Source organism: Melanotaenia boesemani, chromosome 7 (genome assembly GCF_017639745.1).
Source record: "Melanotaenia boesemani isolate fMelBoe1 chromosome 7, fMelBoe1.pri, whole genome shotgun sequence".
Taxonomy (NCBI): Eukaryota; Metazoa; Chordata; class Actinopteri; order Atheriniformes; family Melanotaeniidae; genus Melanotaenia; species Melanotaenia boesemani.
Window position 1 is genome coordinate 33,922,911 of NC_055688.1, and position 15,373 is coordinate 33,938,283.

At 40.2% G+C, this 15,373-nt stretch overlaps 1 protein-coding gene across 1 annotated transcript in view; it reads left to right on the top strand.

The window, feature by feature from the left end:
- The window catches only part of gpc3 (glypican 3), a 266,165-nt gene that overhangs the window by 7,435 nt on the left and 243,357 nt on the right, over nt 1–15,373 (top strand). Inside the window, exon 2 of the mRNA XM_041991058.1 lies at nt 7,418–7,579. Within this exon, the coding sequence (XP_041846992.1) occupies nt 7,418–7,579 (162 nt within the window). The remainder of the gene's footprint in view (nt 1–7,417; nt 7,580–15,373) is intronic.

Genomic DNA, 15,373 nt, shown 5'->3' on the forward strand with positions numbered 1-15,373 from the left:
TTCAGGTTTTTGTCCTGGGACTCCTACCACTAAATTTCCCTTTAACACTATTCCGTGACATCGAATGGCCACGTGCTTACTTTAGTGCCTAATGTTGTTTACACTAGTGGTTCCCAACCCCTCCAAAAAAGGTCCATGAAGAGCACAGAGGGTCCACAAGGTTTTGACTGTACAGACCCTGTACAATGTTAAAACTAAGGCCATGTCCACATAGAAATGAGTTAAGGTGTATCTGTTGTTCTTTTGTTATCATTTGTTTCTTTTCTTTACATGAAACTGGCGTTTTGGAAGCTAGAAAACAGAAACTTTTGAAACCAGAAACCAGAATAAATAAAGTGGGGGTTATAATCTGCTATACAAGAATATTTTAAAACATATATCCTCAGTCAAAAATAAAAAAGAAGCTACTTAGTATATCACACCTTTTCATTCAATCAATTGTCTTTCATGTACGAGGTCAGTGAGCTGGTGGAGAAGTGCATGTCTGTTCTGGTAACCTTGATTTTCCTGCAACACGTCTGGGCTCAATATAAAGTCATATTTCCACCTGTAAATAAATGTTTGCAAATCATTTCAGAGTTTGTATTTGTAAATCAAGTTTTGCAGCATTAATATTTTTATAAAAACTGCTTGGGGTGGTGTGGCTCAGTGGGTAGAGTGGTCGTCCTGTAGCCCGAGGGTTGCCGGTTCGATCCTTGATCTGTTGAACTCATGTCAAGGTTTCCCTGAGCAAGACAACGAAACCCAAATTGCCCCTGATGGGTTGTGGTTGAGCGCCTTGAATGACAGCTTCCGTCATCAGTGTGTGACTGGGCGAATGTGATGTATGGTGTAAAGCACTTTGGGTATCATTCCAGGTAAGTAAAGCGCTGTATAAATACAGACCATTTACCATTTTAATAAAGGTTTGTATTTCAAAAGAAAAACAGAATTTCTTTTGCGAACATCTATTAACAGATGCAAAACAAAAAAACTGTGTGCAACATCTTGCAAAAGTCGCAGATGCAGATTTTTTGCCTCCCACCTCTATCTGATTGGATGAGGACAAATTAAACTGTCCAATCACAGAGCAACCAGCTTCCTGTCCTGCACCGCTGCAGGCTCTTAAAGGGGAGTGGATAGATTTCAAAGACAGGTGACGGTGCGACCAGAGTGGTTTATTAAATGGTGCTGGGTGGGACTACCTCTGTGACAAAATGTGTCTGTGAATGTGATGAAGTTTATCACATTATCAGGTAAAATATTCCGTCTAAGTCTGGAGCAGCAGGCGCTGCGCAAACAGCCACTTTCGCCTCCACCTGGCTGTTATCACTCACCTCGGTCTCCTCCGGCTGGCCTCCGTGCACTATGTTACTATCAATGCTGTTTGGCTTTCAGGAGAAAGAATATTAGCATTAAAACAAACACACAACAGAAACTATTTACTTTTTTTTCCTCCAGGTGTTTTTGCTATATACAGTTATTTCTGCTGTTATTTACCTATTATCCTCACAAAACCAACTCCCACTCAGCTGGTTTTTGGTGCCACCATGTATCCAAAAGTCTTTTTGGCTTTAGTTTAGCCATACTGACCATTATTTTAGTTTTTTTCCAGACAGATGTATAACTTTTCTTGTCACTTGTTGATCTTTGGCTGCTCCTGATTGGATATTACCATTAATTTAAGCTCTCTGATTGGTGAAAAGTGGCTCTATCATAATTCCAAGGTCAAAATAGAGGTCTCTTAGCAACGTAGTAGTGATAGAGATCTTTTTAATGGTGTTTTCATGGATCCGTCATTGTAGATTTACCATAGAGTCTTTGAATAAACACTACATTTTGCAGCTGGATTGTTAACCTCCTGGACGGGAAATAAATATGTGGAAAACTTCTGTTGTAGTTATTGATTACAACCCACAGAGCTCCACATTCCTGTTCCTGAGAAACTGCTGTAAATGATCGTGCTCTAGTGGAGTTTAAAGGTCAGGAACAAAAGTTAGTTTGTTCCTTACTGGAAAAAGAATGCTGAGAGAAAACTGTTGTGTTGCATTTTGATGATAAAAACATAAATCCACCAAGAATGACTAAATGCATTCATTTGAATTTATAATCTGGATTATTTTCCCCCAAATTAATTTTGTCTGTAGGTTTTTGGTTTAGTTTTTCCATTGTAGTCCTTTAGTTTCTTGTTTCCTGTTTTATTTTGTAGGGTTTATCCTCTTGTGTATTTTGTTCAGTTTTCTTCGTGCTCCCTGGTTTTGGTTTATAATTGTCACATCTGTGCCTTGTTATGTAATTAGTCCCTCTGTATTTACGCTCCTGGTTTTCCTCAGTTCCTCACCAGAGGGGTATTGCACGAAACCAAGATAAGGGATTAAGCCGGGATATGTTGGTTATCCTGGCTAAATTTAGCCCTAAATCAGTTGCATGAAAGCAGCTCAAACTAATCCCGGCCAAGTTACTGTGGTGATTTATCCGCTGCAGCTAGCCTGCTCCAGACCAGGCTAACTGCTCAGGCTAAGATTAATCCTAGCGAGTCACCTGCATGTCCAACGTCAATTCTATGAGGAATTAATGTGTTTTACAGCATGTCCATGGTCTTCCTAAGTATGGCGCGTCATTTTAATCATCCAGTATTAAAATATTACATATACAGTCACTGTACATTTAATCGAAATCTGTTCGTAATCGCAACAGCCTTTTTATATGGATTCGAGTTGTAGTATTATTATTCTATTCTATTCTACAGTCATTTAGCAGACGCTTTTATCCAAAGCGACTTACATTTGAGAGTAAGAACAACACAAGCATAAATTCAAACAAGATGGGACGTCATAATTAAGTGTTAGTCAGACCGCTTTTGAGTCCAGTTAGACCCAGGTGCTGTCGTGTAGTGCTAGTGCAGTGCATATAATTTTTTTTTTTTTTAGTCATTTTATTTAAATACAGGATCACGATTTCATCACACAATATCAACTTGGTCATAAGTGCATGATTTCATCAGGCCAAGTGTTATATTGCTATGCTAATGAAGACTGTTCGTCAAATTGCTGTCAGAGGTTTTATAAATATGTGTTTTATTGCATTAATTGAGATTACAAAACACAGCGGATGAGGTTACAAAGGTGTATTCAAAGAAATCCGTGACGAGGGCAATGTAGAATATTCAGGTCCAACTCCCCTTCACCTGTTCCCTCTTCATAATGGCTTGCCCTTTTTCGGAGGATGTGCTGGACGAGGAAGCCCGCATCCTCAGAAGAGCATTCAGACGTGAACGAGTCTTCAGGGACAGGTCACTATGGGGTGATTTAAACATTTAGATATAACATATAACATTTAGATTTAGATTTAAAATTTAGATTTAGATGTTCTATTTGACCATTATACATGTGGTTAAAAGTTATGTTAAATGTAGGAAAAATGTGCTAAATGTGAGAAAAGTGAGATAAATAATGAAAATGTGTCAGCTACAACTTTTATACTGAATTTTTACACTTGGCGCCCCATAGGTCACATCCCCTGGCCTTTGGAGATGACTATGTCATTGAGAGATACAGATTTTCCGTTACTGGATTTCCAGCAGTTTTCTGAGTGTCCGGCGTTTAATCTCTAGATCCAGCTCTATTTCTTGGAGCTTGCTCTTTTTGAGTCAGCTTTTAACATCTGCCAGCTCTATCTCTCTCTCCAGGTGCCCTGAATAAAGCGTTCTGACAGTTTGTGAAGTCTGTAAAGGAAATGTCAATTAGCACAGCAGGATTTGTGCATAACGTAGATTTACTTTAGCCAATACTCACAATGTTACCAGGCCGCTCAGGAGACTGTGCAGCATCCGGGTCCTGCTACACATTTTCTATTAGCACCACATCACTGACTTCATATCCTTCATGGAATAAATAAGCAGGCCAATCCCATAAAACTGACGTGCCTCAAGCCTTCTGGACTCCACTGACACAGTCTCCTCATCTGCAGACGTGCATTCTGCAGCTGCAGATGTGCCTTCCCCCTGCCGTATACATGCAGCGAGAGGACTCGGATTAAGATTTCACAGAACATACCAAGCCTGTGATTTCGAGACACTGTACTAACCGGATCATCTTCTGGTGGCTCCAAAAGTGTAATTGTGTTCCCAGACACTGCAAGGTTATCCAAAGTCAGACACTATATTATATTTGATTGTGTTCCATGTGCAGTAGAATTGCAGTACGTGATGTACCTTGTATGAAGCGGACAGTTTCTGTGGCTGGGACAGAGTCAGTTATTGTCCCTCCCTGGATCCCCTCCATCACTGGCCTCCCTTTATTTAAATGGAGGCCAGTTCCTCTGCTGGAGTCACATCCTGGCTTGGTGGGTCGCCCCCTGTGCCAGTTCTATAGGCCTTTTTTTTAACTGCTACAATCATACAGACATTGAACATGTCAGCAGACACCTCATCTATTCACCTCATTTGTTCACGGTTATCTACTTTGGAGTCACTTGCCAGCCTGCAAAATGTTCTTAGATTTAATTTTTCTTGCTGCCAGGTCCTTTTATGGCCAGACAGGTTTGTCCTTTATGAAGGACAGAAAGATAAAATAGATAAAAACGTTACATGAGGAAAATAGATTAAATGACACATTGTGGATAATTGTTTGCACCTAATCATACTCTACATTTCCTGAGTAACATGCACCTGCTTGTCACTCTTAAAGTATACAACAGTTAGTGGATTTGAAAAGTAACTCCTTTAATTGTAGCCTAATTATGACAGTTCCAGTGGAGCACTGTTTATTAATTGTACAGTTTTTGACTACTTACGCATTGAGCCGGTCGGCTATTGTCTGCCAGGCTCTCTCGCGTTCTTTACTTATGGCATTGGTTTTGCCTTTTTTCCTTATAATATCCTTAACTTCGTCAGAGAACTCCGTCAGGAGCTGTTGTTCAGCGGCCGTGACGTAGGACGCGCGACTTTTATCCTTTTCCCCATCGGTGATTCTGTGAGCGATCGCGAGGTCTGCTTCAGTAAGCCGTGCACACGCACTTATCCCAACTATCTTCACCTGGCTTAACCTAGCCGCACCTTCTCATCCTGGCTCAGCAAACGTGCAACCAATTAAGCCAGGATAGGCCGCGCAAGCTAGGTCAAGCTGGGCTTGCTTAATCATCCTGGATTTCTTTATTCTGGTTTCGTGCAATACCCCTCAGGTCATTGTGTTGTGTCATGTTATCCTGAACCAGTCATGTTGTTCCTGTTGATATGCTGGTCGTGTGTTTCCCAGTCAGTTACTCTTCCAATGTTAGTTTCTCTTTAGTAGTTTTGTTTCCGGTTGTGCTGTTTCTGCAGAGCTTTTGTTTTATTAAACAATCTTGATTCCATGTCCACCTTTATTTCCGTCAGTCTGCATTCGGGTCCAACCTCTTTGTCTCATTATAAGGATGCGCTGTGGGAGGTGACCGAAAGAACGCGATGGAAACAAGCGGGAAGAAAATGGATGGATGGATGGATGGATGGATGGATGGATGGATGGATGGAGAAATTGGCTGGTTACTTTGAGAATCTACCAGTTACATTGACTGCTGATCAGAAAAGCTATAGTCATCTGCTTCTATTATTAAACAAAACTTCCTTTCGGCTAAATAGTTAAGAAAAAAAGGTCTATGTCACCTTGACATGGCAGGCTTCGTAACAAAGGAAAGGTGAACACAGGAAAGAATGTGAAAAGGAAACGATGGCAAAACAGAAAGCAGAACAACTAAATCTAAAATCAGCCATATCCAGCCTCTGTGAAAGACAGGACCACATTATGGATTGGGAAGAAGACAGGATGATCAGCTCAGAAAGCAACATATGCTATAAATATTGCATCTGGGAGGCCATAGAGCGGGTAGCCTCAATCCTGGTCCTCGAGGGCCGTTGTCCTGCTGGTTTTAGACGTTTCCCTGCTGCAACATACCTCACTTGATGTGAAGCTCTGCACAGGTCTGCTAATTACCCACTGATCTGAGTCCAGTGTGATGCAGAAGGGAACCTTTTAAAACCTACAGGTCCCCAGGAACTATCAACAGGGATGAGGGATCTTACACCTGGGATGCCATCCTCCACTCCAGGGATCACCAACTCCAGACCTGTGTCAATGTCCTGCATGTGGTTTTAAATCAGGGGTCCCCAAGTCCAGTCCTCAAGATCTACTATCCTGCAACTTTTAGATGCATTCTGTCTCCAAAACACCTGAATCAACTGGCTGAATTCCCTCATCTGCATGTCATCCAGCTCCACAGAGGCCTGTTAACGTGCCATTCATTTGATTCAGATGTGTTTGTGAAGAGATGCATCTAAAAGCTGCAGGAAAGTAGACCTCGGGGCTCGGACTTGGTTTTAGATCCTCCCCTGTTTTAGATCCTTCCCTGCTGTAACACACCAGACTCAAATTATTGAGTAATTATTAAGATGATTGGGCAGAACTTGACAACAAGCTGTTGGAAAACCACTGATTTGAATCAGCTTTGTTGCATCAGGGAAACATCTAAAACCTGAAGGACCCTGACCCAAGAGTTGGCTATCCATCTTTCACAGGATGCCAGGCAGCAGGGTCCGATACTCGCAGATATTTAAGTGGTCACACAAACTGAATATAGAACAACCAAAAACAAATTGGAGGCATGCTATAATTCCAGAATTACACCATCTTACAAACTACAACGTCATCACAGTAAAACATTTAGCGGTGTGGTTGCGTTTATCGGAAAAATTACTAACTGCTTATTCTTTATCTCAATTCTCACAGGAATTAATTGATTAGTCTTCTCAGGGCATTTGTTCACGAACTGGTTGCGCGCAGCTGTATTCCCACCAAGGAAGCATCCTTGTTACAGTTTACTGGTTTAAATCTGCCCTTTCAAAGCAGCTCCGGGAGTCCAATTATCTCTCATCTCTGTAAGCAACCTTTATTGTAAACAACCAGGTGTTGTTTCACTGCCTTCAGTCTTACCTTTGCTTACTGTTTTCATATCATAGATAATGAAACCATGCTGAACTACTGCTCCCAGCTCTCATCTTTGTACCTAAATAAAATTACTTTTTTTGTTTTTTTCATCCTCATAGCAAAAAGCGTAGCCTTGAGTCGTGGAAAAGTTTCTGTTGACCAAATTGATCTCGGAGGAGAGCTGCACAGCCCTTGAGTATTGCTCGAATGTGCATCAAAATGAATCATTTTCAAGCAGCAATTTATTTTTGACTTCAGCTGTGCTAGATAACACAGCATGTACATAAAAATAATACCCTAATTAAGCATGCAGAGTCTGTGGCAGATAGTATTTTCTGCAGAGGATGCTGCTAAGTCTTCTGTGTTTGTGTGTGTGAATGGAGAGGCTTCTGCTTTTGAAAATTAAACAATGGTGGCTTTGCAGCTCCTTCCCTCTGCTCATCCAGACTACCATCCTGTCTCTGCTGATTTCCTGCCAGGTGCGGATCTGCAGGTTTGCCAAACCAAAGGCCCAACCTGCTGTTCCAAGAAGATGGAGGAGCGGTATCAGGTAGCCGCTCGCAGCAACATGGAATCAGGTCTGCAGGTTGTCAGTGCACACCTCAAACGCCTCATCATCCAGAACGCTGCCATCTTCCAAGGTAAGACGTCGGTGTGACGATGTGGTCATACATGCTGAAACATAAACAATGGTTTTCATCTGCAGCAGAAAAAAAGCTTAAAGGTGAGTGCTGAAATCAATGCAGTCTGCTTCCACTTTCTTGGCTTACTTCTCCAGGGAGTCACATATTATTAAAGCAGCATCGTAGCTCACTCTGAACACGGGTGAGACATTCAGCTGCTGTTCAGCTTCATGTTAGAGCGGCAGGCGTGTGTGCTTTGAGTGACTTTAGATGTATCGTGGCTGTCGGCGCCAGACGTGGTGTTCCAGAAAGTGACGGCCTCCTGAGATTTGGTTGGTAATGACTGTTATTCACAGGGACTAGAGACTAGTCAGCAGGAGTCTTGGAAACCTGGATGAGAGTGGTCCAAGATGTGATGATGGGTTGAGCTGGTTCAAGCCAACAGATGTGTGTTAAAATATTATGGTGAGATAAAAATTGTGAAAAATGTCAGTAGCTGAGATGCTAAAGTTCTTTTTTGGTTGGAGGTAAAGGTGGTGCAAGCAGAATCAAAGTGAAATGACACCTGGTGGAACAATGGAGGAGGCGTAGAGGTGTTAGGATTGGATTGTTGTTGATTTAAAACTGTCATAAAATCTGTTTTGATGAGTTTTTCTAGTACTGTGCAGTAAAAACTTGCAGCATAGTTTACCCGTGTGCCAGAAACTGGCTCAATGACAAAAAAGTAATTTAGTAGTTTTTCCTTATCGTGTCTTTTAGATGAATGTTGATGACTCATCCTGCACAGAGGGACAATTACAAATCCAGTTAAATGCTTTCTCTTCATTTTTGTGCCTGCTGAGGCCTGTGGAGTGGACCAACCAGAGCACACTGGACTTTCTGTTTGTTAAACTTTTATTTTTGAACAATTTTTAACATTTTAAAACGGAACAGGACAGAATAGCCTGAAGGTAACAGAAGTAATATGTACTTGTGCAATAACGGACAGATATAATCACAAGGGAGAAGATCAATGTGGGCAGTACTACAGAGTCAAAGTCTGCAGTACCCCTAAATAGGAACCCCTAAATGTCTATTTCCTGGTTTTTGCTTTCTTGCTTCCTGCAGGTAATATTTTTAGCAAGTATCTTTCTTGTTTTGTCATCCAGTAGGGGGACATGTTGAGGCAGTCCTAAAAGGTATGAAAAATGAGTTTCCAACAGTGCCCGTAATCAGACTTTTTATGTTGGGATGACTGGAGTTTTATTGTGGGTCTGCACCATTTATCGCCCGGGCAACCAAGGGACCAGCTGGGTGGGCGGAGTTTTCCCTTCATTTCATCACTGAAAAGCTTACAACTGTCCTAACTTGTTAAATAATGTTGATGTATCACCTTTTGTTTAAGTTCAACAGATAACTGCACATCACAATGGTTCCTGACACAACTTCTGCTGATATGATTTTGTTTAGATGCTCTCAGCAACAAACGTATGTCCCAACAACTTATTGTCCTTATTTGGGCCCTGCGATAGACTGGTGACCTGTGTACATAACAAACTGTCTGCTTTAGTTTAACCACGACTGATGGAAATATGCCGTTAGATTTGTTTCCCTTTTTTATTGTTAGCCAACCATTTAGAGATCAGTTTTCAAGCTTATTTAACTTGAAAACACACAGAACTGAATGAATCAGTGCCTGAGACAGTTAGCCTCTCCTCAGAAAACACACCACTTCTTTTTAGTTCACACACTAAAAAATTTTCATTTTCACATCATGGGAACTTGTTAAAAATAGCATGTTTAAACATATAAATCTATTTATTCATCTTGCATGTTTACATGTGAAAGACAGTGGAAAAGAGAAGCTGCACACCAATCAGATTTTTAATTAATTAGAGACGATTATTCGTCTCAAAGCAAGCCAGTATAGTAAACAACAATGACAATTATAAACAGAGATGTATGGGTGATTATAAGGTTAACGGAGAAGCTAATTAATTTAATCAAAATTATTCAAAGCATGCTGATTTGTTTACATACTAAAGTCAGGATGATAAATAAATGAGTTGTTTGGCTTTAACGTATCATTATGAAATCATTATTGATTGCAGTGTAATGGCCGTAGGATAATTATTCCACTGACTTTAATGTCGGCTTCCCCACTTTCACTGTGCAGCTCTGCCTCCCACAGAGTCTCCCGGGACAAGAACGGCTGGATTAACAGTACAAAGGAGATGCATCTCCAACTGCAAATAATCAGTGGAAGTATTGTTGCAGACTGCATTTCCTTGAATGTTATACTTTGGACTGTTTTAGATACCAGCCATTACCTGTGGATTTTCAGTTTTTGAAGCTTTATTCTTGCACATCTCTCAGGCAAATATTGTTAAATCTGTTCCACTATATTTATTTGACAGCTTAAAATATATCTTTAACTTCATGGATAGAATTATTTTTAAAAACACAACATAAAGCTAAAGATTGAAACAGTGAGCTCTGGTATCTTATAAAAATCTATGTGTTGCATTTCAGATATTTCTGAGTTGTTTCCAGTAAGAAAGGATTTTTCCTTCTGAACTTTTTACATGATTTCAGAAAGGATAAATGTTCAAAATACACAGTATATTACCAAAAATCAAAGACAGGAATTTGTGACAGTGACCAGGCATGCGTTTCTTTTTTTTCTTTTCTGTAACATCACACAACTCCTCAAATTTTTCTTCTGTATTTAAAGTGGTTAAACTCACTACAACAAGATGTGCAGCTTAAATATTGCTTCAGTTATAAAACTCTACATATTAAAGAGTGAAGATTAAATTTATTCATCATTATACAACATGCATAATATAAATAAAAAGGTAGTTCATCAATCCACTATGTAAGACTTCTAAGAATTGTACTTAAAAATTACATTTTGGGGGAATTTTCAGTGCTTGTTGCTGAGGTTTTTAGACATTACAAGAAGGTACATGAACAAATGATTGTATTAGTCTAACTAAAACCAGACTTTTAAAATTGTATGTAAACTGAACAGAATTTTCGAAAGTCAGACAAATACACAGAGATAATGTGGTTGAAGACTTAATAACTTACATTTAATTTAGATTAAACTCTACTCAAAATTAGCTTTTAGTGCATTCTCTACAGTTCCTGTTATTTACTTGCAGGTAACATAAGAAGAAGAAAAAGAAAATAGGAAGCAGTGTGTAAAAAATGAAACAGTAGTCCAATAAAAATCCTCTAGTTGACTTAAAACTGAAGCTTGACTAAACTTTTGGTGCTTTGGTTGCTTTTGGTGGAACAACTTGCTACTTAGCTTTTTAGCTAGTAGTTAATAGCTAGCTAACATTTTCAAACTTTTGGAGAATTTTATTTTTGCATCACTGACATTATTCAGTCAATTCATTAAACTTTTCCTTTGATATTTAGTTTTCACTATAAACACTTCTCAAAAAAATAAAAATAAAGGGAACACGTAATCATCCACATGTAACTCAGAGTCGGGCACACTTCTGGGGTTTCAGTCTGTCCAGTTAGGAAGTAACTGGGCAGATTTATCTGCTGTTGTTCAAATGGAATAGACAACAGGTGGAAATAAGAAACAATTAACAAGACATCTCCTACAAATAAATGATCCTGCAGGAGGACAACAGTCCAGAAGCAGGACCACTCTCAGGAGTACTGCCTGAGCTCCACAAAATGACCTCCAGGAGCCACTAATGTACATGCTTCTGCTCAAACTGTCAAAAACATACTCCATGAGGGTTGTATGAGGGCCCGATGTCCACAATGGGGCCTGTGCTCACAGCCCAACACTGTGCAGCCTGACTGGCATCTACCAGAGAACACCAGGATTGGCAGATTTGCCACTGATCCCCTGTGTTCTTCATGGATGAGAGCAGGTTCACACTGAGCACATATGACAGACGTGTGAGAGTCTGGAGACGCAGTGGAGAACATTCTGCTGCCTGCAACATCCTCCAGCATGACCAGTTTATCCAGCCATACCATTTTATTTCTAAAGCCCTTTAAATACAACAGCTGATCAAAGTACTGCACAATAAATGTTTTTTAAAAAAAGCATAAAAACAGCACACATAAAGAACAAAGATAAACATGCAAATAAAGAACAATAAAAATACTATAAATGACTATAAAGGAGCTATAAGAAATTTAAAATAACTTACAAAAGGTAAAAGATTGAGATGCAGATGACAACTCACGCTTGAAAACCAAGAAGAAAAGTGTGTTTTTTAACAAGAGAAGGAGCCTGTCTGACCTGCAGTGGGAGCTCATTCCACATTTTAGGAGCTAAAACTGAAAAGGCTCGATTTCCTCTGGATTTATAAAATGTTTTTGGGACAGTTAAAAGCATCTGGTCAGCTGATCTAAGAGCACTTGATGGCATGTAAGGGTGAAGCAGCTCAGACAAATTAAAAGGGGCAAGACCATTAACAAATAAAAGAATCTTAAAATGGATTCGTAGCTTAATGGTAAGCCAATGAAGGGATGCTAAAACCAGTTTGGCAGTGGGGCAGTGATGGTCTGGGGAGGCATATCTTTGGAGGACCCCCATGTGCTAGCCAGAGGTACCCTGACTGTCATCAGGTACTAGGATGAGATCCTCAGGCTCATTGTCAGACCACATTCTGCTGCAGTGGGACCTGGTTCCTTCTGATGCAGGACAATGCTCAGCCTCATGGGGCCAGAGTGTGTCAGCAGTTCCTGCATGATGCCATGGACTGGCCTTCCTGTTCACCAGACCTGAATCTAATCCAGCACCTCTGGGACATCATGTCTCATTCCATCCACTGCCTCCACGTCGCACCACAGACTGTCCCTGACCCAGATCAGATCCATGGAGGCCACATGCACTCCTGAACCTCATTTTAAATTGTCATGAGAAATTTCCACAGAAGTCGGGTCAGTCTGTGATCTGATCTTTCCACTTTTATTTTGATTATAATTCTGAATCCAGACCTCCATGGGTTATAATTATTTTTATTCCCATTGGTCTTTCTTGTGTTATTTTGTTCTCAACCCTTTCCACCATTGTAATGGATAAAGATTTTCAGCTGGAATATTTCATTCATCAAGATCAAAGATATTTATCATCATTTCTACTGAAAAAGTTAAATAAACTCACATTAAACAACACCTACAGCATGAACGTCAAACTTTAAAACCCTGTCTCACCACTGGACTTCAGCGTGACTCTTCTTTCTCTGCAGCTATCTTACCAACTGTTGTCAAATATCACTTTGCATTTAATGTTAGACTTTTTATAAAAGTCTACACAGACTCCTTTAACCCGAGCAAGCAGCATGTTGACTGTCTGGGAGTTTCCTCTTGAAGTGGGATGTGCAAGCTCACTGGAGCCACGCTTTTGGGCATGCACACTTGTGGGTTATGAAAAGCAGCACCATTCTGACACGCCAATTAAAAGTGGAGCTTTAATGGGGACCGTGGGGTTTGCTTGAGCTGGTTGTTACACACTAACTATGTTAGCAAGTGCCACTGTGGTTTGGCTTCACTTTACTAGAAGGGGTTCAATACTAATTGCTTTAGCATAGGGCTTGAGAGAACTCCCCAAACAGCCCCTAGACCGAAACCCTTTTAACATTTTGGTCTTATCTGTTTTCCCTCTGCTTCATTTTCATCTTCTCTGTCTCCTCTTTTCTTCCCCATCTTTCTTTCTGTGACCCTGTCCTGTCTCTCCCAATCTGCTCAACTTTTCTTTCTCCGTTTGTCTGTCTCTTCCTCTTGCGTTTGTGCTACTATTGGGAATTGAGTGCGCGCCTTGTTTGCAATCTTCTCGGCTGCTCTCCGTCTCTTTTCTTCAGCCCTCACTTCTGCCAGAGATCAAAGGGCTTCCCCTCTACGCTCCCCTGTTTCACATCTCTATGTGCTCTTTCTATTCCTGCATCCCCCTCTCCTTGCAGCTCCACCTGCCCCACTCTGCTTTCCCAAGCCTCGCTCTGCACCAGAGGTTTTCCCCCTTTTGAAGTCGACTTCTCCAAACAATAGAAAAGTAATGGCTCTGTCTAACCTTTGTCTTTAAAGCTGTTAGATGACAGGCAGCTTTAACATCAGGCTTCTTCAAGATCAATACCAGGAAATACAGTAGGTGGGGCATTAGGAATTTCTAATGATGCATGGGTTTCGCATGTCTCAATGCCATTTGACAGTCTGATGCGCCTGAGCTGATATCTTTTTAGTGAACCAGAGAAATACAGCATAACGGATAAACTGCAGCATCTTTTCTGATATGGCAGATGATTGGGTTTCATTTTGAAACACATTAAAGAGATCATAATATCATCTTCCACCTGGGCTTGCTTTTCATTCAGTGGCCAGATACCATCTACTTAATTCAAAATGAGAAGCTGTAAACCTTTGCAGGACGCATATCTCTAAATTTAATCTTGTAAAATGAGGAGCTAATCTTGTGCATTATGCAAATTCAGTACAGCTGAGTCTAATACTTGTGAAGTGTGTTGTAGTATGTGATGCTGCACACACTCACCGTGATTTTTATAACAGAGTTTTGAGTAATTATGAGGGGAGTGTTAAAGGTCTTTTAAAGAACATTTTATAGCTTGGTACTTATTTGGGGGCAATAAACCTGTTGTAAAGGATCCTCTGTGGTTCTGGATGAACTTTCCATTGTCTCATACACATGTGGAAGAAAAGCCATTTCATCAGTTTACAGACTACATAGTTGTTTTCATTCCTTCTTGAGACAAATCAACAAAAAACAAATAAAAGATTAATAAAATACAAGAATGAAAAACAATAGAAAGAAGAAAATTTTTTACTTTAGAAAAAGTCATTTTCAAACAAATTGATTCCGCATCATAAAAACACCCAAAATCTGTAACCACTGACTTGTGTCCCTCTAAATTTAAAAGTTTTGTATTTTCTTATGGTGTTGAATAAATATGTGTTCGTGTCTGGGTGGGCTGGGGGGTGTGACCACATAAATGGTGTCTGTGTGGTTTTTATTGTACCCTGCCAGGGCATTGGAGATGTAATTTAGCCCAAGGCTAACTCGTGTACAATACATCCAATTACAACATTTCTGTTTGAAATTGTACATGGTCCCTTATCAATAAAATAAATAAAAAATTGCATGCACTATGGCCACCCAACGTATTCTCTCAGTTGTGACTCAAAATTCTCATCAGTGTGGTCACTGGTGTAACTAAAATGTGCCCTGCTGCACTGATGCCTTTTTAGAAATAGTTCGAGAGACATGATAAACAGGCTCCCCTCGAGATCCCACTTATTTAGTGTGGGAAAACGAGTCTGTGCAATGGGAGGCTCCATCTCCAAGGCTGAAAATATACTTGCTGTTGATTATGCCTGATTATCTTGGCTGCTTTGTGTATTTTGTGTCTGTTTGAATCGTCATTTGTGTGTGTCGACAGAAATTAATTTTACACATTTGCAAGCTGCAATATAGGAGTGACCGCTAGGGGCAGTGCAGGATTTAAATAGATGTAAGGTCATAGGGACGACATTACAAATGAAGGAAAGTTTTGAAGACAAGCTTGTTGACCAAGTGTGAAATTACCGGCATGTTTATGACGTATCAGTGCGCTGCACAATGACAGACGGAGAGAGACCAGCACTATTTTAAAAGTTGACGTAGAGATGTACAAATGTTAAGTGGACATAAGTCTGAGACTTTGTCACGTCTTGCTTGGTTCTTACATACCATCTACAATGTCCCTGCTGTCTTTTTTTCTGCTGTAATCTCACGATGAGCCAAATGCATGTTTTTTTTTTGTTTGTTTTTTTTTACACCCAACAAATTTGACAACTTTCTCT